Source organism: Mauremys mutica, chromosome 5, assembly GCF_020497125.1.
Source record: "Mauremys mutica isolate MM-2020 ecotype Southern chromosome 5, ASM2049712v1, whole genome shotgun sequence".
Classification (NCBI taxonomy): Eukaryota; Metazoa; Chordata; order Testudines; family Geoemydidae; genus Mauremys; species Mauremys mutica.
Window position 1 is genome coordinate 37,632,981 of NC_059076.1, and position 22,441 is coordinate 37,655,421.

At 42.1% G+C, this 22,441-nt stretch overlaps 1 protein-coding gene across 1 annotated transcript in view; it reads left to right on the top strand.

The window, feature by feature from the left end:
* Window positions 1-405: 405 nt before the first annotated feature.
* The window catches only part of UBE2D3 (ubiquitin conjugating enzyme E2 D3), a 29,886-nt gene continuing 7,850 nt past the window's right edge, over window positions 406-22,441 (top strand). The window contains exons 1-3 of the mRNA XM_045018464.1: window positions 406-1,000; window positions 21,329-21,392; window positions 21,491-21,522. Coding sequence (XP_044874399.1) covers window positions 977-1,000; window positions 21,329-21,392; window positions 21,491-21,522 — 120 coding nt within the window. The 5' untranslated portion in view covers window positions 406-976. The remainder of the gene's footprint in view (window positions 1,001-21,328; window positions 21,393-21,490; window positions 21,523-22,441) is intronic.

Genomic DNA, 22,441 nt, shown 5'->3' on the forward strand with positions numbered 1-22,441 from the left:
ACTCCTCCTCTAGCGACGCCAGGGTTTGTTTCCCCTTCGCAGCGGCTGAGCGGAGGGATACCAGTACGACGTTAGCAAAACACGAACGCAGATCCGGTCTCGACGGCCATTTTGTGAACACGCACAGAGGAAGCCGCGGGGCGGGGACTAAGGAGTGCCCACGAGCCGGGCACGCAGGAGAATCGAAGGCCCGGCAGGAGCCTTCGCTCTGTGGGCTACTCCGTTGCCCGCTCAGCGACGGACAAACCGCCTACTCAAGCGCAGGGGGAAATTGGGCCCTGCCTAATGCGCCGGTTTCACATTGTCTGCGAAGAGGGAAGCACGGGATTCTGATTGGCGAAGCGGCGCCTCTTTCCCCTCCCCAGAACAGGGACGCGTGCGGTCTTACTCTCGCGAGAGAGGCCCCAGGAGCCTTCCCCACCTCTTAATTCCCCCCACCACCGCAGCACTACAAGGCGCGTGCGCGCAACTTGCACGAGCCTGAGTCCCCCCGCGACCACCCCCCTTCCATCAGTCGTGGTAGCGCGTGCGCAGATTCCCAGGCGGCGGCGGCGGTTAGCGCGTCCCTCCCCGCTCCAGTCAGAGGGGGGGTGCAGGCGAGGTTCCTCAGTGACCCGCCCCCGGGAGCGGGGGGCGGTGCCTGCTGTCCCCTCCTTTCTTCCTCGGCCTCGCCACCGGTGGCGGGCGCGCAGGGGGGCTGAGCTCGGTTTCTTCCCCGGCGGCGGCGGCGGCTGCTGAGCGCATCGTCTGTCCTCGCCGAGGCGGCAGCAGCCAGCGCTCTCTGAAGAAGGGGCCGGACCCGCCCGTCGGGAGGAGGCTGTAGGCGGCTGCGCTCCGTGCGGGCGGGCGCCCCTGGCTGTTTCCGGAGGAAGGAGAGACGCAACTACCCCCCCTCCCCCCTCAGCGCGAGCGGAGCCCGGAGTCACCGCGGCGCAGAGACAGGCCCGGCGGGCGGCGGCGCGCACACACACACACAATGGCGCTCAAACGCATCAACAAGGTGAGCGAGGGCCGGGCCTGGCGGGGGAGACGACGCTGCCCTCCCCCTCCTCCGGCCGACGCCGGGGCTGCGCGTCAGGCCCCGGCGGGGGCGAGTCCCTGGGGCGGTGTTGCTGTCGCTCGGGGTTATTGGGCCCCGCACGGGGGTGTGTGTGGGGGGGAGGAGAGGTGTTGTCTGGTGTGTGCGCGGTGCCCCCGGCTCTGGGTGGGGAGTGAGGGAGGCCTCCGGCCGGGGCGGGTGACTCCCCTCCCCCCCGCGGTGAAGAGCAGGGGGCCTGATCTCCTTCCGGGGCCTGGGCTGGCTGTGCGGGGAGAGCGGGTCATGTCGCCCGGGACCCGTTTTTGTCGCAGTCACCGGGAAGGTCGCGGTGGGTTGTCTGGAGGGCCCGGGCAAGGGCTGTAAATGTCAGTGTCACCCGGCGCAGAGACGGTGTCGGCTTCTCGCCTCTCTCTCTTGCGCTGGTGCTGTTACTGATTCCCCGGCTGTGCTGTGGCTGTATTTACATCGCAGGGGCAGTCAGTGCTGGGTCGCTCTTTCCCGAGGGGGAAATCCGCCTCCTGGCCAGACTGGTTTCTCTTCCCTGGCGTGTAACTTCTTTCCCGCATTGTAAGATGGCGGCGGGTTTGCCTAGTTCAGGCTCTTTCCGGGTCTCTTGCTTTCTGCAATAACATCACACACACACACACACGTCCACGCTCCCGTCAACTCACACTGCACAGCAGCAGCTGCTCCTATTCCTCTAGATTTCCACTTCCCCCTGGAAACCCACCGCTTTCATAATGTCGTAGAGGAATGGCTTTTTACCTCATCTCTTGCTTTATTGGGGGCGGAAGACTGTTGTGTGATGATCTATTGAGAATTTGATCCTTGCACAATCCAGCAGGGTGGAGTAACTTTACAGCTAACTCAAAAAAAATGTTGGGGTGATGGAAGTTTAACCTTTCCAGAGAGGAAGGTTAGTGACAGAGGGTGGGGTTTAGGTAACTTGTAAATCTTCTCAATTTCAGTTGTGACGTTCCTGTGAAACAAAGGTTTAGTGTTATAGTGCAGCATCCAAGCTTCCAAACTGTTGGTGTCTTAATGACAAGCATGATTAAAGATAAATAGGTTAAGCTCTAAATTGGTGTTGATCTGTACTTACAAGCATTACGGCATTTTAAATATTTTGAGACTGGATGGATGATTTTTGTCTTTGTCACTTTACAGCTTGCCAACAAACCAGAAACTCATAGTGCCATTAAATCATGCACTGAAAATGTCAATTTTGGGTACAGTGATTAGGGTTTGTAATATTTAAGAAAAATATGACAGTAATTTGACACTCTCTTACTGTGGGGGTCTGGTGGCTTGACTTACTAGTTTGGTTATCTAACAGGAGCATAATGTGGTTACTGTGTCTTAATTTATTGCTTACACTCAAGAATAATAAAACTCTTAAATTCAAAACTGTTTTAAGTAGGAGAATGTGTAGATTTGAATTAAAATGACACTCTTAAAACACTTTAGTTTCTGGAAAACTTGCCACCAAAACTTGTTTCCACTGTAAGTGTGGATGATATAACTTAAATTAAAATGCAGCTGGGAGACTCCCTGGTATGCTTTGTTACCAATGTATGCAAGTGAAATGTATCCTGAACTCAGACTTCTTTAGGTCCGAGGAATTTGTCAAGTATAAATCAAGACAAACCTCTCAAATGCATAATCTATACTTAACCTGCTATCTTACTTGGAGCCTTAGCACATTTTTAAAAGTAATTTTAGACTTCTTGGTACATTTAGATTGTAGGATTTTTGGAGTGTAGGGACTGTCTACAGTGCCTAACAAAATAGGGCTGCATTCTTGGATAGTTTTTAAGCACTGTCTTAATAAACATGACTAATAATAAAAGTGTGTCCAGGGGTTCAAATCTTTCCTGTCCAAGGTTAGTGGTTGGAAATGATAACCATTTTCGACTAGTGTAGCCAAACCAGGCTGCAAGATGTGTGTCCAAATTTGTTCTGTTTACAGTAGTTATGACTTGATTTTCAGTAGTTGCCATCTGAGACCGTTATAGTTAGATGAATCCTTTATCTGTAATTTGGGATTCTGAGATGCTTTCTAGGCCTGGCAAACTCATCCAAACATCAGTTTCTAGCTTTTGTGGTGCAACAGATCAGACTTTGAAACTCCATGCTTCCTTATAGTATGTGCTTGGCACTAGTCCAGGGCTGCAAAATGCAAGTTCAAGACCTCAGAGCACTGTAAGTGTACATACCTGATTCAGTCTAATTTGCAAGTCTGTAGAAATTTTACCTGCCAAGGTCAGAGTTCATTGTCTTCAGCAGATGACATTACAAACACACAAAGGAGAGGCATTTTTCTTTCAATTCCTGATCTGGTTTGATTCCTTTCAGGACCATGCTCTTTGAATGAACCAAAATATTAAACTTGGGGCTTGGCAGGTAAGTAAAAATAGACTTTCAGGTCTTGCGAACATGTAGAAATTTGTGGATTTAGGATAAACCTACTTTTCATTTATTTACAAAGGCTATCTAATATTGACTTGGCACTTCATCAACCATTTTGAAGTTCCATTTTAGAATACGTGAAAACATTAGGTCAGTGGTCCCCAACCTTTTCTGGGTGGCAGACGACGAGCCAACAAGGACACTGGCTGGTGGACAAGCATCCACTGAAATGCCGTCGAGAAGCAGCAATGTCAAGAGGCATTGCTGCCAAAATGCCGCTGAAAATCAGCAGCATTTCGGCGGCGATGCCTCTTGGTGACGCCGCTTTCTGGTGGATGCTTGTCCACCAGCCAGTACATGGCACCCGCGGGCACCGCACTGAGGACCACTGCATTAGGCTATGTATTTTTGGGTAACTTTTTAGGAAAGAATCTTCAATTCATCGAGTCTTCAGTTTTAACCTTGAAGCTACAGTTTTCTTGTTTAAGGATTAAATTAACATTAAAACAGAATACTGACTTTGGTATTTGGGATGAAAATGTTATAACTGACAGCATTAACTTTTTACACATGTACTGGTACTAGGTAGCTTTTAGTTTAGTGGCAGTTTGAGATTATTTCCCAGTGCAAACTCTGTCAGTTTCTGCCCAAAGAAGTGGGATGGTTTTGATCTAATGGGAATCTGACTACATCAGACCATTTTTATGGCAACTACTCTTAAAATAAGGAAATTAAAATACTAATAATCTATTTGTGCACTATGGGACCAAGGATGCCATAATATTGTTCAGGAAAAGTTTTTTCTTCAGTCTAATAGTTTTGGAGAGAGTGCAGGAGCAGGATTAAAAAGCCGATTCAAATGGAGGATGTACACTGCATTTAATGCCCAGAGAGGAACAGTGTTTTTATATTTATATGAAGCAGTATATTTTTCAGATTTGTTGAGGGAAGTTGTCCGTTCACACCTGATAAAGGGTTAGTAACTTGAAATCATACTTTAAAAATTAGTCTTGCTCCAGAGCCCCTCTAACAGATATTTTTGCTCTATTATCATTTTTCTAATTTAAGTTTTATTCGGTTGCTGTCTGAGAACCCTACACAAATAAAGGAAAACTGGTTATGCAAAGCAAATAGTGAAATTGACTCTGATAGCACTGTGTACATATATGTGGAGTACACAAATTGGGCAGACGGGACAGAAGTTTTGTCTAATCTTTTAGTTTTAGTAACCTTAGATTTTGTAACAATACAAACACAGAAGCAACTAAGTGTCCCCTTAAATTAATCAAATGTTTCAACAGACTTTAAACAGATTTTCCCACTTCTAGTGCATTCTTATAATAAACTACCTTTCCTGTGCATCTGTTGAATTGGTCTTCAGTAAGAGGTCCTAAGAAGAAATATACTGAGATGCCAAGGTTGTTCAATATGTCAAGCTGAAAGAGGTCTCATAGTTCTTAGTCACTGTATTTATTTAGTACCAATATAGCTATTTGAGGTACTAAAAGTAGTTGCTGAGGTTTCTTAAAATGGCTTCCTTCCAAGTGAGGTGGGAATTGCCACTATACAGTAATCCTTGTTGTGATGTTTATATCTTGATCAATGATTTGCTCTGTTTGCCTTTATCATGTGATTTGGAGGCAAGGGTTTGAGCTTGTTACAGGAATTGGGAGACTGTGTGCTTGTTAAAAGGTTGGGCAAATAAGCGATGTTATAAGAAAATGGGTATTAAGCAGTCGAACAGATCCTGGAAAAAGCAATTGATAACAATAAGATATATCTTTGTAGGTCATCTTTGAAGCACAAACTTTGAGCTTGTTTCTTTCTTGCAGCTTTATGACAGAAGCCTGAAAGGTTCAGACTTTTTTTTTCTCTTTTCGTTATTACTTTTGAAATTCCAGCCCTGTCTAGGCTGACTATGACCATTGTGTACACCAGGGACTTTACAAAAAAAAAAAACCTCTGATGTTACCATATTTTCAGCTGAATTGGTGGTAATGCCTCTTTTGTAAAATACTTCAGTTCAGAAAAGGCTTATTCCTGGAGAGATGTGAAAGGGTGCATCGCAAGAGCAAAGAGTGAAAGTTGATAAAGAAGAGGGAAAGGGATTTTCTGTCATTCTTTTTTTTTTTTTTAAACAGGTCATTAACTACAATGGCTAATATTTTGGATAAATGAAGGCTTTGTTACTCTGGCCCCTTCACTTGATGTGTTACATCTTACAATAAACATTCCTGAGAACTCCCACAGGTTCTCCAGCAAGACCATGACACTTCTGATATTTGAGCTTAAAGAGTAAGGCTGTGTCTACACTACAAAATGTCAAGCTAATCTATGTCAGATTATAGCCACCTCAGATATTAAATAGCTTGTGTGTGTACACATTGGCTGCCGAGGTCAATGGTGTGCTTCCTTACCAGGAGCACTTGTATCGATTGTATTGTCAGTGTAATAGTTGACTCAAGCATCATGGTGTCTATACTGACATTGTGTTAACCTAATTGCGTCAGTTATGATTCAGCGCCACTTGTGGACATGGTGGTATAGTACTAACTCGGCATAGAGAAGCACTTACGTTGGTGGAAGCCAAATTTAAGGGAAGACATTCCATAGTGAGGTTGACACAAGGCAGTTTCTGTCACCCTAACCCTGTAATGTAGACCAGGACTAATAAATTTTTCAGGCACTCTTTAAACACACACTCACAAAGTGAAAAGGAAAATGTTTTAAAATACTTTTGCAAATTACCTTTAAAATTCTTAGACTCCAGTGTGTTCCTGGTTGAGTGAACTGCAAATATTTTTCTAAAAAGTGAGTTAAGGTCCAGATTGCACAAAGAAGTAATGGTGTTCAGCACACAACTAATTTTAAACCTTTTCTTTTCAGCTTGCTAGAAATCGCACTGATAGCCTTCCAGTCACTTTGATCCTTCAATATGTGTCATTCTTTCATCATACTTGGAGTCTGTTAGACTCTGGAGCTGGCTTTTAGGGTCTCAGCAAATGGGGTCTAGCTGTATAGTATGGTGGTGACAAAGTATCTGTCCATACTTCTTGAGATTAAGCATAACTGTTTGCAAAGCCACAATTAACAAAAAATGTCACTTGCCTGTTTTAAAGCACAGTGGGCCTCTGAAAGTAACTGTGAAGGCCAAGAATGAATTGTGTTGGTGTATGCAATGTTGTAGCCGTATCAGTCCCAGGATATTGGAGACAAGGTGGGTGAGGTAATATTTTTTTTTTTATTGAACAAACTTCTGCTGTCGAAAGACAAGCTTTCGAGCTCACACAGAGCCCTTTTTCAGGACTGGGAAACATACTCAGCGCTTGTCTACGCTACCACTTCGGTATAATTTACGTTGCTTCGGGTGTGAATAATCCATGCACCTGAGCAAGGCAAGTTACACTGACCTAAGTGCTGGTGTAGACAGCACTATGTCGGCAGGAGACTCTCCCACTGACATAGCTACCACCTCTCACCATAGTGTAGACTACCCCTCAGAGCGTCACAGCTAAATACAAGATGAAACTTCAGGTTAGATGGTACCTTGAAATGTGTTAACACCCCTCAAGTCATAGGGAGGAAAGGAAGGTGGGGCAGAGAAAAAGTCACGTGAGGCTTTGTCTACATTACAGCCTTGCTCCTGCTGATGTAATTGCCCTTCTACACTGATATAACTCCACCTCCACGAGAGGCGTAGGGCTTATGTCAGTGTAGTTAGGGTGACGCAGTGTCTGTGTTTTGGTGTTGCAGTCTGTGCTCCAACATGTGCTTCACTTGCCTTAAAAGCACCAGGGGCATAAATTCTGTCTCTTATTACTATGGGTGAGGAGAGAAGAGAAACAGATTTTGCTCCTTACACCTGGTTAGTTTCACTCTTGTATGTGTAGATGCTGTGTTACTTATATCTGGTGTTGGCTAATATTCTGCTGGTGACGTGAAATGGACAAGAAAGCTGGCTCCCAGACATGCTGCTACTGGGTCTCTGCTGTAAGCCAGGCTGCCACCCAGGCTTTCAGCTTGGGCTGCCACTTGGGCTCCCTTCTGGGAGCCCTGCTGTCCTCTGGGGTCAGCAGCCAACTGGACTCTGGGTGCAGATCTCCCCACTGGAGGTGAGAAACTACAGGCAGCTTCTCCCCTGCTCCCGCCTAGGAGTGGAGAGGTGAGAAGCCTGGCTCTCAGAACTCTCTCCTCTTTTTTCCTTTCCCTCCTGCGCGCACACACGGCCCCTCTTCAGTCAGTGGAAGTGCTCCTGGTGAGGACGCACATCACTGATAGAAAAGTGGGTAATGTGGACATGAGCCACTGCAGTAATTACATAGGTCATCGATTGTAGTGTAGACATGCTCTTAGTCTGGTATTCGGTTCTGCGGCAAAGCAGAAGTTCAGTCCCTCAGGGCACGTCTACACTGAAATTAAAGACCCTTGGCTGGTGCTTGGGTGAAGAGGTTTTTTAATTGTGGTGTAGATGCTTGGGCTGGAGCCTGGGCTCTAGGACCGTGTGAGGTGGGAGGGTCCCAGAGCTGCAGCTGAAGCCCAGATAAACCCAAATGTCTGCACCGCAGTTAAAGGGACCCTTAGTCCAAACCCTACGAGCCTGAGTCTGTTGGCACAGGCCAGTTGTGGGTTGTGAGTTGCAGTGTAGACCTACTCTTAGAGAGTGCAGATAGTTTGGTTCATTAGCAGTAGTCTTGATAGATGTTCGGGCATCATATAGTGTTCATTTAGTAGATATTGGTGCCATGGTTTCTCCTGGAGGTAGAGGTTTTTGTAGGTTGTGGAGTAGTTAGTTCCACTTCTTGTATTTGTGTTAGATGGCTGTCATCAGCTTGTCTTGATAGTTTGATTTCTTGCATGATTTTCAGGTGACTTTCCTGATCTTTTTTTCTTCCAGTGTGTGGGAACATGTGGTGATTTCTTGTCTGAGGTGGTTCTTTCTGGAGTATGTGAGGTGCAGTAACCTCAGTTTTTATGAAGTCCATCTGCAGAGCTGTTCAGGATATTTAGTTTTGTACATAGAGGTCAAGAGTTATTTTTCATTCCTTGCATTTGCTCAGGAAGTAGATGTCGCTGTTAAGCTGTGCTTCATTTTTCTTCATGTTGTGGAGTTTCTATTTCAAATGGCAAAATTTGGTACCTTGCATTGTTGTATGTAATGTTGTAGCTGTGTCAGTCCCACGATATTAGGGAGAAAAGTTGGGAGAGGTAGTATCTTTTAAGGGACCAACTTCCATGAATAAGAGAAGCTTTTGAGTTTACACAGCTCTAAAGTGCTCTGTAAGCTCAGAAGAGTCTCTCTACCCAACAGAAGTTGGTCCAATAAAAGATATTACCTCAGCCACCTTTTGTTTTGGTGTTGCAGTCTGTGCTCCAACATGTGCTTCACTTGCCTTAAAAGCACCAGGGGCATAAATTCTGTCTCTGACTACTGTGGGTGAGGAGAGAAGAGAAACAGGTTTTGCTCCTTACACCTGGTTAGTTTCACTCTTCTGCTACTTGAAGCATTATGTATGGCAATAGAAGCATGATGCAATCTGCAGCTGAGATGAAAAAGGCAGAGGGATCCAAAAAACATATTGTGTGTTGAGGAGGGTTTGGGTAGCTGTCAAATTTCCTCCTCTTCTTTCTCTCTGCCTCCCCCCCCCCCCCATCTCCCCAAGAGGGGTGGGGTCTAAGTGGAAGGTTTGAGAGGAAACCAGAATTTCAGCTGTCTAGTGAAGTCAGTTTGGAGATGTGAAGATGCGGTCCTGCATAAAGCCTACAGTATGCCTTTTCTGATCCCTTCACAATGGCAGATCAGAGGGTCTTTGAGAGAGTAGGGATGGTCCTGCCTGAGGGTGGAGAGTTTGGGATAAGTTGACTTATCGGCTGACTGAGCTTCCCTGGAGCATTTCTTTGGAACATGCCTTTTCCCATCACTCCCTTCAGTGCTATACCATCCTTTGTGTGGGTGGAGAGTACAAGTACTTTTCATCTTCCCCCAGTCAGCCTCTTTCGCATTTGGGAGGTGATTAACCATTTCCAGAATTATCCCAATAGTTTTGAGGGTGCGCTCCAGTGGCTGTTTATGCATAAAACAGTCTCTTCTGTGGAGGCAGCTTCTGCCTCAGGTGGTGGTGCTACATCTTACACCACAGCCAGTGATGTACAACCCTACTTGAGATCACAGCAGGGCATTTGCTCTTTGAAGGGATGAAAAAAGAGACGGCCAATCAGGGGCCCCTTAAACTTCAAAAATCTTTATTTATCCTCTCCAAGATTTAGGGCTTTTCTTCACAAGGAAATATATCAGTATAATTATACTAGTAAAATATATATTGCTACAAGTGTACTAGTGTAACTTCCTGTGTGGACATTCTTTCAGAACATTTATATGCTGGAAGTTACAGCAATATATCTGTAGCAGTAGTATAGTTATGTTAAGTATCAGAGGGGTAGCCGTGTTAGTCTGGATCTGTAAAAGCAGCAAAGAGCCCTATGGCACCTTATAGACTAACAGACGTATTGGAGCATGAGCTTTCGTGGGTGAATACTCACTTCGTCCGATGCATGTTATATAGTTATGTTAGTAAGTTTCCCCATGTACATGAGCTCTCATTCACATTCTTGTATTCATAAAAAGTGAGGGTCCATAAGAAATCAGTCACTTGTTAAGTGGTAGCTAGGCCTCACATGAATGAAAAGCTGCACTAAGAATTTCAAAAATTGACCTTGAATACTTTAACATTTAAAATAAAAGAATCCTGGATTAATAAATCAAGTGACATGCTGACATGAGGTTCAGTGTGAATCTAAATAGCGATTGTGTGTTCACTAAAAGTGAAAGTTATGATGCCTAACATTGCCCATTATAAAACATCTTCAGAATATTCTGAGAAGCTGTAGTGTCTCCGTGCTTTATTACAGGGAATTGAAATTTGCTGTGTCTGTGGAAAATTTACCCAAGCTTGGCTGAACTACCAGTATGAAAAATCACAATTTGTTTAGTAGAGGCTTGTTTATTTGGCAGAACATTTCTCTGATTGGCACTGAGTATGCTCCAGCCCAGGACACAAGGGCCTGAGCGGGATTCTGTGTTTCAGTTATACTTACTAGTTGCAGGGGCATCAGTGTGAGAACATGGGGACTCTATCCTGTGTTGTCAATGCTGCTTCTACTGGCTCCCAAGCAGCATGGAGAAGGGAGGATAAAACTTGGTTCAGATGCAGAGGGTTGGGGACAATAGAGTCTGGGGTAGTGGTGTGGTTAGATAGGAGCAGAGGAAAACAAGAACAAGGAGGCTTGGGGGATGGGGACAGAAGAGTCTGAGTAGAGAACACCACCTCCAGAAACTAGAATTGAACCACGAATTCCTGAGTTTGGACTGTCCTCCACTTACTAGGAAATTGCCAGTGTGTTTTTTACTGTTACCTCAGGTGGTGGTCTATGCTGTGGTTCTAAAGGTTCCAGCTCTGCTGATGACCCATGTTGGAGGGGAAGGGAGGGGTGTCAGTATGTTCCACATGATAGTTTGGTGGTTTTTTTAATTTAAAAAAAACCTTGGAAATGTTTTTAACATAAGGATTTTCTTGTACGTGAAGATTGCAAAGCTTCTCAAATTGGAGAAATGCCAGAATTTATATGTACAGGATGGACACTACTCACTAAATGGGTAGCTATTCGATATACTGAAAGATAAGGATAAAAAGAAATGTGGTCCTAGTTCTTATTTACTGCACACTGTCCAAACTGCACTGAATACAGATTAATTTCCACCTAGTCTTTCTGTGGTGTCTACTGTAGCATCTGAGTGCTTCAAACATTAATGGAGTTGTCTTCCCAACATTCTTGTGAGATAGGGATAACCCAATTTTATGGAGAGTGAGTTGAAGCAAAGAGAATAAGGCTGAAAGCATACATTCATATTGCATGCCTAATTTGAGATGCATATGGCCATTTAAAACAAAATTACTTAGCCTTTTTATAGTACTTGATATGTTGAGAGCACAACTACAGCTGACTTCAGTTGCAGTGAGTTCAAGATGTCTTGAGTTAGGCATTCAGAAAATGAAGAAAACAGGTAGTGGTCACCTATGAAGTTTGGTTTAAGTAATTTGCCCAGCATCAGGAACTGTGTGTGAAAAGTGGGAATAGAATCCAGTTCTCTGGAGTGCCATTCAACTGCCTTAACCATGAGTCCTTTCTCTTTCTGTAATCCCTGCCTTATTCTCTGTACCCATTCTAACTTCTGTAACAAATGAGACAGGTCCTCAACTACACAATCCTGTGCACTGATTGAGGCAGGGGTCCTGTCAATTCAATAGTTTGTGATCATAATTAGACTAACATAATTCATGCACGTGTACAGGGTAGCTGAATTAAAGTTGCACCTGAGGTCTGACACTTCCTAACTTTTGAGTACTTGACTTACAACCTGCATGTTCTTTTTAAAGTGGGGGTTTTCTTTTTATATGTAACAATTATACCGTGGTAGCATCCACTAGTCCTGACCAGGACCACATTGCTAGACACTGCATAAACTTAAGTTTTGCCCTCAAGAGCTTAGGTTCTAAAGACAAAACAGGAATGTACCTGAAAGGTATGGAATGTACTGGCAAACTAATGAGAATGAAAATGTGGTGTTTTTAAATATATCTGTGATCCTCGGGCTAGTCTTCAGTGTTTTCTGTACCTGTTTTTGTATGATGGCTTTATTCCTTGCCTGTTTGCTCTAGTCACTTTAGCCCGTGTTTACTTTCTTAATAATTTAATGCCTTTTTCTTATATAAATATTAACATTTCTGACTGACTTGTTACTTATAAGCTGTGACTTGTTTTTAATTTTATATTTGTAATAGGTATAATGAATTTTATTCCGTTATATTTTATTACTTTCCAAATAACTGTCTCTTTGTATATATTTTTGATGGTTATACTTGCATTTGAGACACCACCTAAATATGAGTAGCACTGGAACTATTATGACTTTATCTGGTATTCTGCTCCAATGATACCTAATTCTAGTACTCTAATGGCTGCTATGAGTGGAGGTTATGGGAAAGGCATTTAACTTCCACTTTTTTAATCTTAACACAGGCTTACATTTTCTGTTTTCCTTATCCCTCTTTTTAGACCCTTTCAATCCTTCCTGTCACAGAGTAGTCCTCAAGTCTCCTCCAATGAGGGAAGATTAATTTAATAATGCATTCTTGGGTGTTGACGTTTTAAGTGTCAAGTTAATGTACTGTGAGAAAGCTCTCTGATTTTTAAATGTCTTTTTGCTAGGGCTTAAATATTCCTGGAATTACATTTTGGTCTGTAATTTCTCATTCTTAGTTTAAATAAATTATTTTAAACGTTAGCAGATCAATTCAGCCTCTTCTATTGTGCCTTTTTCACTAGTTACCAGAAGACTGCAATGTATTTTTCTAATGAATAATCTATTTTAATTATTTAATCTTCAAAATCAAGTCTTAAACTCCCCATTAGATTATTATACTTTATGAAAGTAGGAGAGAAAAAGGCGCCCGCTAGAATCCATGGGGTAAAGTCAGCTGGCATTCATGTTGAACTAGTAGAAGTTATTTCAACTTGGACCAGGGAGGGGCAGCAGCTATGACATGGAATGCAAACTCTAACAGTGAGGGAGAGAAGAGTGGACACAGAGCCTGTTATGTACGGTGTCTTGCAAGAAGGCAGCTGTAATGCATTAAATTCTAACTTCTAAAATTATCAGGTCTCTAACAATTTTTACATTAGCTGCTATATTTCTGAAATGTTCTTAACTGTACCCAGTGTATGGAACTGTGTTAGCACACAAGTGCTGTGCCATTGATCCTCTGAGCGGTCTTCATTCTCCCTTCAGATGTCTTTTCTCTCAAACCTTTTAAATAATATCTGAAAAAGGAGTCTCAGTTGAGTTAGTCTTTTTTGTTGCAAAATTCAAGCTTTTCATGCTCCGTAGAGTGGTCTGTACTTGGAGCACAATTCAGTGTTTGAAATTACATGTGATCCACACTTACAAATGTTGGTACTCAAATACAGTAGTACAAAAATATTTAAGCAAAAACTAGTGTTAAAATTTTGGTTTACTTTCCATCCAAAACCCAAGAAATTCACTTATGGTTCCCAGCATCAACAATGACTTGGCCATTTTGCACAAATATAATTAGCAATTAACTTTTACAGTACAGTGATGGAAAATGTTTCTTGTCTTGAAACCACTGAGTTGCTTTCATATACACATGGAATATTGGGGAAATGGCTGCCTCTGTACTGTCATTTCTTTCCCCCCCTTATTACTACTTAATACAAAGTTATTGTAAAACTTCTAAGCCAAAAATTTAGCAAATTCTTAGTAAATGCTGAATTTGTGTTTTAAAATCTGTCATGATCATAACTGAGGGTGTCTTTTTTTTCACTGTCCCAACTACCTTGCCATGTTCATAACTTTCCCTACTGGGGCAAATTACTTGTACTGCTACTTAGTGCACTATGGGGTGCAGTGTATTTAACAGGAACAGTGGAGTGTAATTAATCCTTAATTAGTGCTTTAAAATGCTGTACATTTAATCCTTAATATGGCTATCACAAGTTTCTAGATTTGAAAACTGAGATACAGAGGTGGTTTGCCCAAAGCCACACAGGAAGTCCATGGCAGATCCAGACAGAGAACCAGATTCTTAGTCCTGTGCTTTTATCACAAGACTAATCCTTCCCTCTATTAGTAGTACATCCAAGTTCTGAACCAAGACTGGTCATTCATTTATTCCTTCCCAGCTGGGTCTGAAATCTCTGTAGATGAGTCAGCTGCTTGGATATACTGTTCATGTTTCTCAAAACTGTCCCTGTAAACTGAAAAAAGGTATCATTAGCTGTCTCAAGATGGTGGTAGGTCTATTCCTTATCAAATGGAATCTACACTAGGAATTTTTTGAGGAATCCTAATGGAGTATCCTTAAATATGCCTTCCAAAAAAAGAAGAGGAGACGAAGACTAAAGGGAAACAAGAAGGGAACAGAAACTAGAGGGAACAAGCAGAGTGACACAAATAAGGTATCAAAAGAGTAAACAGGGCCCCTCGTTTTCTGCAGACAGAGAAATTACTACAGAATGGTGCTTCATTTTAATTTTTAAAAAACTGCCAGGCCTTATGATTGTAAAGAGAACTTTAAAGTGCATCAAATGTAAACATCTTCCTTAGTCAGAGGTGAGGTGCTCCTATTCAGCTCAATGAAATATTAACTTTCAAAGTCTAATATTGAAACTATTTCACTGACAGGCTGAAAGGTTCTGCCAGAATATTTGCCCACTGCTTCTGTAAGCAGTGGTAGGTATTGGGGCAGCTGGTCACTGACCTGAGGAGGAAATGTGTCCCTTATCCTCTTCCCCCCACTCCCAAATCAGTCATTCTTGGTCTCTTTTCTCCCCCCCCCCCCCCCCTTGCCTCAGAGGATGAGAGGAAAGATCAGATGTTTGCCTTCCCTAGTGTGAAAAACCTCAATTTTTTCTTGAATGCCATAACCCAAATGGCCTCACGCTTTTCCAGGTTCCATATGCCATCATGATTTTTTTTGGCTGTCTGTAGGAGGAGGTGCTTAGATAATAGCGATAGGCATCTCTAAGAGCCAGCATGGAACTTTTCAACTACCCAAATGCAAAATACTTCTATCTTTTCATTGACAACTTCTTTAATGTAGCTGTAACATAAATGAGCAACGCATGACATTTGAGAATATCATAAAATAGAATTCAGTATTACTATAAACATTGGGAAAACTAGTGTTAGAGGGCTTTCCCTTCACCCTTCCACTTCCCTGGTTCTTGTCACGCAGACGGCTAACAAAAAGACCAGAAGTCCGAAGTGCAGACAATGCAATGTTTATTGGGGTTAGTTTCCAAGCAAGCATGTTCTGAAGCCCTTTACACCAGTCAGGCTTATTTCTATATGTCGATAGTCTGTACCCTAGTGTTCCTTTCCCAGCTCTGATGCTGCAGAGTGTTTACCCCTGTTCCCGTTCCCGTTCCCCCCCTTAACAAAGGTGATTCCAATTTCCCTTCCGCTTCCTGTTTGACCCCAGTTTTTATAATAATCTCTTCTATACCTTAACCAATCAATCCTAACATATTATTGTAACATAGTTCTCTAAGCAATTATCTCCCACTATCCTAATTAACTTAGACCTAGCAAAATTAATTATACAGCAGACAGAAACAATTAGAGAACCAGACAGATGAACAATAGAAAAGTGTGGGCCATAAAGATAAAACAGTACAGAAATGAGGGTTCACAACAACGGTTGTTAAGTTATTTCTTGCCAGACAGGATGCTATCAAACTAAGTTTTCTTTAAACATCTTAATATCTGTTTCTTTATCTGTGGTGATGGGAACTATCAAGACAGGATCATCTTCCTAGCAGCCCAATACCACCTTACTTCAGAGTGACTGGTTTGGATGTGACCCTACACTTTACAGCTTATGGCTGCCCCTGATGCTTAGCCAAAGGCCTTAGCCTAAGAACAAGGCCTCAGACTATCCTAGTGGGAGAAGGCCCATACACAGGCAGACTGATTTTTTTATTCTTTGTTTTTATACCCCTGTAATCAGCTAAGTGATAAAAACAAATACACTTAGGTTCTATATTCTAACAACTAGGTTGATTATATTAAATGTGAAAATGAACTTAAATTTTTGACATTGACTCTTGTGCAGAATTCTCAGGTTCTTGCTGGAGCACTTCTGAAATCAGTTGGCCTTGCTGCACAATTTAGTTCTAGCTTGCCACACAAGTAGTGGGGCTAAGAGGGTTGAAAAATGCATCTTTCCAAATGGGGAATGGAGACGCACAAGGAGTGTTAACCTAATCAGGCTTTTGAAGTTTAATGTTTGTATAGCAGTTGAAATGTGATGTGCTATATGATGCTTTCTACACAGGAATTTTTACCCATTAAATCTGTTAAAATCAAGACCTGTTTTATCTAATCACAGTAGGCCAGCCAAAACCATGGTCCTTCAGGCTGTTGAGGCTACTTATATGCTGACAAGGAAAGTCATTTTTAACCAGTATCTAAAACCATTTTCTTAATGGGTAAAATGTGTACCTCCATATTGGAGTAAATACTTGTGGTGGGTGTGACTTGAGGAGTAAAGAGTCCTGAAACTCAAATGTTATAACTTTCAAACTGTTAGTATTAGCTAAGCTACATATACGCACAATCTTTCTACATATACACTTTGCTTTGAACTTTGCTTTATCGTCCGCTTCATTTTTTTTAGATGGGATTTCTTTCACTGGTAGTCAGGTGTTTCAACCTCTAGCTTAAGTATTGGCATTTTTTACTAGATTTATTAGAAAATCCCTCTTACACTAAGAGAGATCTCATATCTCAGTTTTTAGTCTGAACTTATTGCTCTGAAGACCTCCAGTATCCTTTGTAACTCTCTCTGGTCCATGGAATTTGCCTCTTACAACCTTTGTGAAGCTGCAGTGCAAACCTCAATTTTTTCTTCCTCCAGTACAATCTCACTTATTTTTGTGTGGTTTTTTTTTACAAACTGAAGAGCCCACCTATGGCTCTAGGTGCTGTTGGCAATGTTTGGTAAAAGAACAACATATCAACAGATCTGTTGCTTCTCCCAGATCAAATTAGATAGTCCAGTGACAGTGTAAATATAAATGTATCTCAGTTGTTAAATGCCATATGACTGCTTCTACTCACTGTAGATGAGTCATCTGTTATGACACTTCTAGTATTTAGAGGGGTTCTCCAGTGGAACTCAACAGATTTTAGCTAGACATTGAGAAAAGTGACCATTCTCATGTACATGGATGTAATCTCATTTCTCATCCACACGTGCCTTTTTAGAGGAATTGAGACCACACATTGAACCTAGGGCAAGGGTGGGCAAACTATGGCCCAGGGGCCACATCCGGCCCTGCAGACATTTTAATATGCCCTCGAGCTCCAGCTGGGGAGCAGGGTCAGGGGCTTGCCCTGCTCCGCATGGCTCTGAGAAGCTGTGGCGTGTTCCCCCCTCCAGCTCCTAAGTGTAGGGGCAGCCAAGGGGCTCTGCATGCTGCCACCGCCACAGCTCCCATTGGTCAGAAACCATGGCCAATGGGAGCTGCAGGGGGCGGTGCCTGCAGACAGGGCAGTGTGCAGAGCCATCTTGCCACGCCTCCTCATAGGAGCCAGAGGGGGGACATATGCTGCTGCTTCTGGAAGCCTGCCCGGAACCTGCACCCCCAACCCCCAATTTTGTGAGCATTCACGGCCCACCATACAATTTCCATGCCCAGGTGTGGCCCTCAGGCCAAAAAGTTTGCCCACCCCAACCTAGGGCATTCTTTCTCCTTTCCCTGGTATCATTTCAAGAATTAAAATGAAACCACTTCTCATCCTGTTGGGAATGTTCTTAGAGAATAACCCTGCAATGACATAGGGATCTTATCAATATTATGATGTACCAGGAAATTACCTAAAACCTAAATGACCTAAAATCTCTTAAAATTGAAGAATCTCTGCCATTTAATAGAAAACATGCACAAATTGAGTAATTAAAGACATTTCACATGGGATTTATCTTGATTTCTTTGGAAAGAACAGCTGCCCCTATGTCTGAATAGCAGTAGAAAAATTGAACATAATACTCTACTATTAATTTCACTCTGCCATTGCTTGGCAAAACTGAACTGCGGGAGAAACATTGCAATACAAAATGTTTGAAGTCTCCAACTGTAAATTCAGGCCTTGTTGATCCATAATTTGTGTGATTTGTTGCGAAAGCAAACACAGGCCCATTTAGATTGACTTAGAGATGCCACACTTACCTTTCTAGTTACAATGGCAAAGTACCATAAATAAAAGATAACAGAATATTCCAGTCTAGCCAGTATAACATGTCCTGATTTAGAGTGAAGTCATAGAATCTATTGTAAAAGAATGGGAAGGGTGGTATATAGTGAACTTGCCTGTTGCTGTTTTTGTTAAAGTGCCTAGACTGCAATTGATTGCTATGCTTTACATTAGCTCTATAGATGGTCTGAACTATGCTTTGACATTAACACCTCAGATTAAATTAAATGTTTAGGAGGGAAGGAGGTCAACTTTGGTTACCTCTGTTTTGCTATATGCAGTGTTGATGTAGCTGTGTCCCTCCCAGGATATTAGTGACAAGGTGTGTGAGGCAATATATTTTAATGGACCAACTTCTGTTGGTGAGAGAAACTTTTGAGCTTCCACAGAGCTCTTCTGGGTTCTTTTCCCAGACCTGAAGAAGAGCTGTGTGGAGGCTCAAAAGCTTCTCTCCCCCCAGCAACAGAAGTTGGTCCAATAAAAGATAATACCTCATCAACGCTGTATCTGTTTTGCTGGACAGTTTTCTGCAGTGTTGAAGGAAAAACTACAAAGTGAACTAGTTTATGTTGTCAGGACTTTCTAATGGAGCAGAAAAAAAATTACTACTTACGAGTATTTTGAAGAAACTTTGAGAGGTGAGGCAGTACAGAAAAATAGGTTAATTTTTTTGTGTGCCTTCCAATAACTGCTGTCCTACATAGTGATACTCTTGTTTGACTGAATGGACAGGAAAATTGAAATCCCCTTTAATGCCATATTGGCCTGCATTTTTCTCTTCTGCTGTTAAAGTATTAGCAAGTGGTGAGTTTGCTAAAACCATAACTTGTCAAAAGTGTTTTTATTTCAAGTGTTTGTAAAATCACCACAGACCAAGATGAATGTGAAAGCTACTTCAGCTATAAAGCTGTTAAGCTGCATCGTCAAAATTTCCATACGTCTGTGCATCACAGTACTCAAGTCTAAGGGTATGGCTACACTGGCGATTTGCAGCGCTGGAAAGCCTCCACCAGCGCTGCAATTAGTAAGTGGCCACACCTGCAGGGCACTTCCAGCGCTGCAACTCCCTGGCTGCAGCGCTGGCCGTACACCTCACTCAGCATGGGGAATAAGGATTCCAGCGCTGGTGCTGCAGCGCTGGTCATCAAGTGTGGCCACACACCAGCGCTGTGATTGGCCTCCAGGGAATAAGGTGTATCCCAGAATGCTTTTATAAATTACTCTCTTTGTTTTGTTATGCAGCCTTTCTTTGTTTTGTTGTGAACGAGCTCCGATCGGAGCTCCGTTCTGTACCTGGCTGTAAACAATCAAATGAGAGGCAGGCAGGGAGGGAGAGTGAATGAAACAGAACGGAGCCGTTTGAACTGCTTATCTAAAAAAACAAACACTGATCACAGCAAACAGGAGCTATCTATACCTGGCTGTGAACGATCAAATGAGAGGCAGGCAGGAAGAGTGAATGAAACAGAACGGAGCCGATCGCTCCGTTGAACTGCTAATCTAAAAAAACAAACACTGATCACAGCAAACAGGCAGGCTGTTTGCAATTAGAGTTAAGACTAAGGGCTCATGAACATTTTGTGATTTTTCCAATCCAGGAAGCTAACACTCAGTGTTGGCTCCAAAAATCCACTCTCTCTATCTTCCCCGCTCCCTGTAACAGTACACCACCCTCCACCCCCCTCTTTTGAAAAGCATGTTGGTGCACTTGAATGCTGGGATAGCTGCCCATAATGCAGCACTCCCAACAGCGCTGCAAATGCTCCAAATGTGGCCACACACCAGCGCTGGTAGCTGTGAGTGTGGCCACACACCAGCGCTGCTCCTACACAGCTGGATGACCAGCGCTGCAAACTACCAGCGCTGCAAACCGTAAGTGTAGCCATACCCTCAGTTTCTTAAACCTTCGACATATAGCAAAGTGCTTGGTTTTAGTAACTTGTAAGTGAAATGCATGTGATTTCTAACACTAATCCATTATAGAAAGAGGGGCTAGTTTGCTTTCCTTTCACTCGTGACTTCTTGATGTCTTAAGAGGTTAGCTGTGAAGAATTTTTTTTTTTTAAATCCCTCTGCAATCTTTTAGTATACTAAGAAGAATAAGTAAACTGACTTACTTTTGACTACATAAATGGCAGTTGACACTCCCTTTTCAATGAAATTCAAGACAATTGCTATTTTAACTGAGAAATCTGAGATTGAGACTTCTGGTTTTGCTGTGTTGATTTCACAACTGCTATAAATGGACTAAAATTTTTCATTCTAAATCCCTATTTTATTCCCTTTTGTGAAGCCACTCGAGAAACCATGTCTGCTGTTCGGATTTCTCAGGATTTTAAAAACATACTTGAGTGAAATTGTTACATAATGTTAATTGTGTTTTTTAAAAGCATGTTGTATTCCTTTTGTAATCTTTGTTCTCTAAAAGGTGAACTGAAAAGACTGATCTATGGGTGGGCCTCTTTTTTATCTATACATATAGATAGATAGATAGATAGATATAAAATCGCTAACACCATACGTAGGATCTATCTTACATCGAGGTGGAAGAGGAAATGAAACAACTGTGCTGCTGTTTGTCCAGAATAGAAATGATACATTTCAGATTTTTTGCACAGTGTGAAAACATTTTACCTGTTCTTTGCCTCTTGTGGTGTTAAGTATTTTTAAGGAAGGAAATCTTAAACATTTGTTGGGCTTCATTTAATTCTTCATGCTATTTCTCTCTCTCTCTCTCTCTCTCTCTCCCCCCCCCCCCCCCCATTGGGGTATCTAAAAACTACAAGTAGTAATTCTGTTTTTACTGTTGACTTTCCAAGTATCAGCACTCAATTTACTAACTTACTTAAATTGCCAGGGCTAGCAGGTCTTGTTACTCTTTAGTGAAAACATTGCTAATACCAAGCACAACTGCTCCTGTTGATAGGTTTGCCAAATCATTCTCTTTATCCAAGAAAAACAATGTAAGGATTTTCTGTACATCCAGTTGGACAGTGGCTAAGGCACTTCACTCACTCTCTCTGAACACAATGTTTTCTATTTAGGAACTTAGTGACTTAGCCCGTGACCCTCCAGCACAGTGTTCTGCAGGTCCAGTTGGAGATGATAGTAAGTAGTATTAAATTTTAATGTAATGTTTTTCATTTTAATTCAAAAAGTATATAGTGTCTAAGTAATAACACTAACACTGACTTTTTCCGTTTTAGTGTTCCATTGGCAAGCCACAATTATGGGACCTGTAAGTATTCTGACTACCATGAATGTTAATACTAACTTGAAATCATAGTTCTTGTTGAATAAGAATTGTCTTCAGATTTCTCCAGTCTTTTTTAATTTAGACATTCTCAAAAATGCCAGTTTGAGAACGTAGTGGGGGGGAAGTGAGTTTTGAGTTATGCAGATTCCTCATTGTTGGCGTGTCACTTCCATAACATGACATGTACCTGAATTAAAATGTCCTGCATAGCAATGCAAGGTGTTGTCATTTTGTCATGTAGAATGTTTGTATGCCAAAGAGTTTCTGTAGTTATGATCCCCCATGGGCCTTGTCTGCATGCTGAATTTCAGTTATCAATATAGCTGCCCTGGTGCAAACCCTTCATGTAGATGAGGAAAATTGAGGTTTGGACTGGTGGAGCTTACCATGGTTTCAAGCATTTCTGTAAAAATAGAAAAGTTTTTCTGAAGTGCAAAGTGTTCTGAGTGCATACAGGAGGAAAATATGCTGTGCATGCTTATTATGCATTTTTTAAATTTGAATGTGATTTGTATAACGTGACCAGGAAGAAGGTCTAAAGCCCCTTGCCCTTATTGAGGATTAAGAGCATTACAAGTTAGACTTCTTAGTACTTCAGTTAACCAAGTAGTTGAAGCTTCTAGGAAACGACACTGAAATACTAAAGCATATCAAATGGCCAAACATAACTTTATCAAGTTTTTTTAAAAACATGCATATTTGGATTAAAGCTGTTAAAAAAAAATAAATACCTTAAGTAGTCTTCCAGGAAGCTGTGGCTAGATACCTTTATAACAAAGTTCTCCCTTCAGTAAAAATAGTACACTGGTGCATGTTTTGTATTTGGGATCTGAAAACAGCTTTTTGTATAATGAAGAGAATTTTATATTAATGTGCATTTCTCCTCTAAAAAGAGATTTTT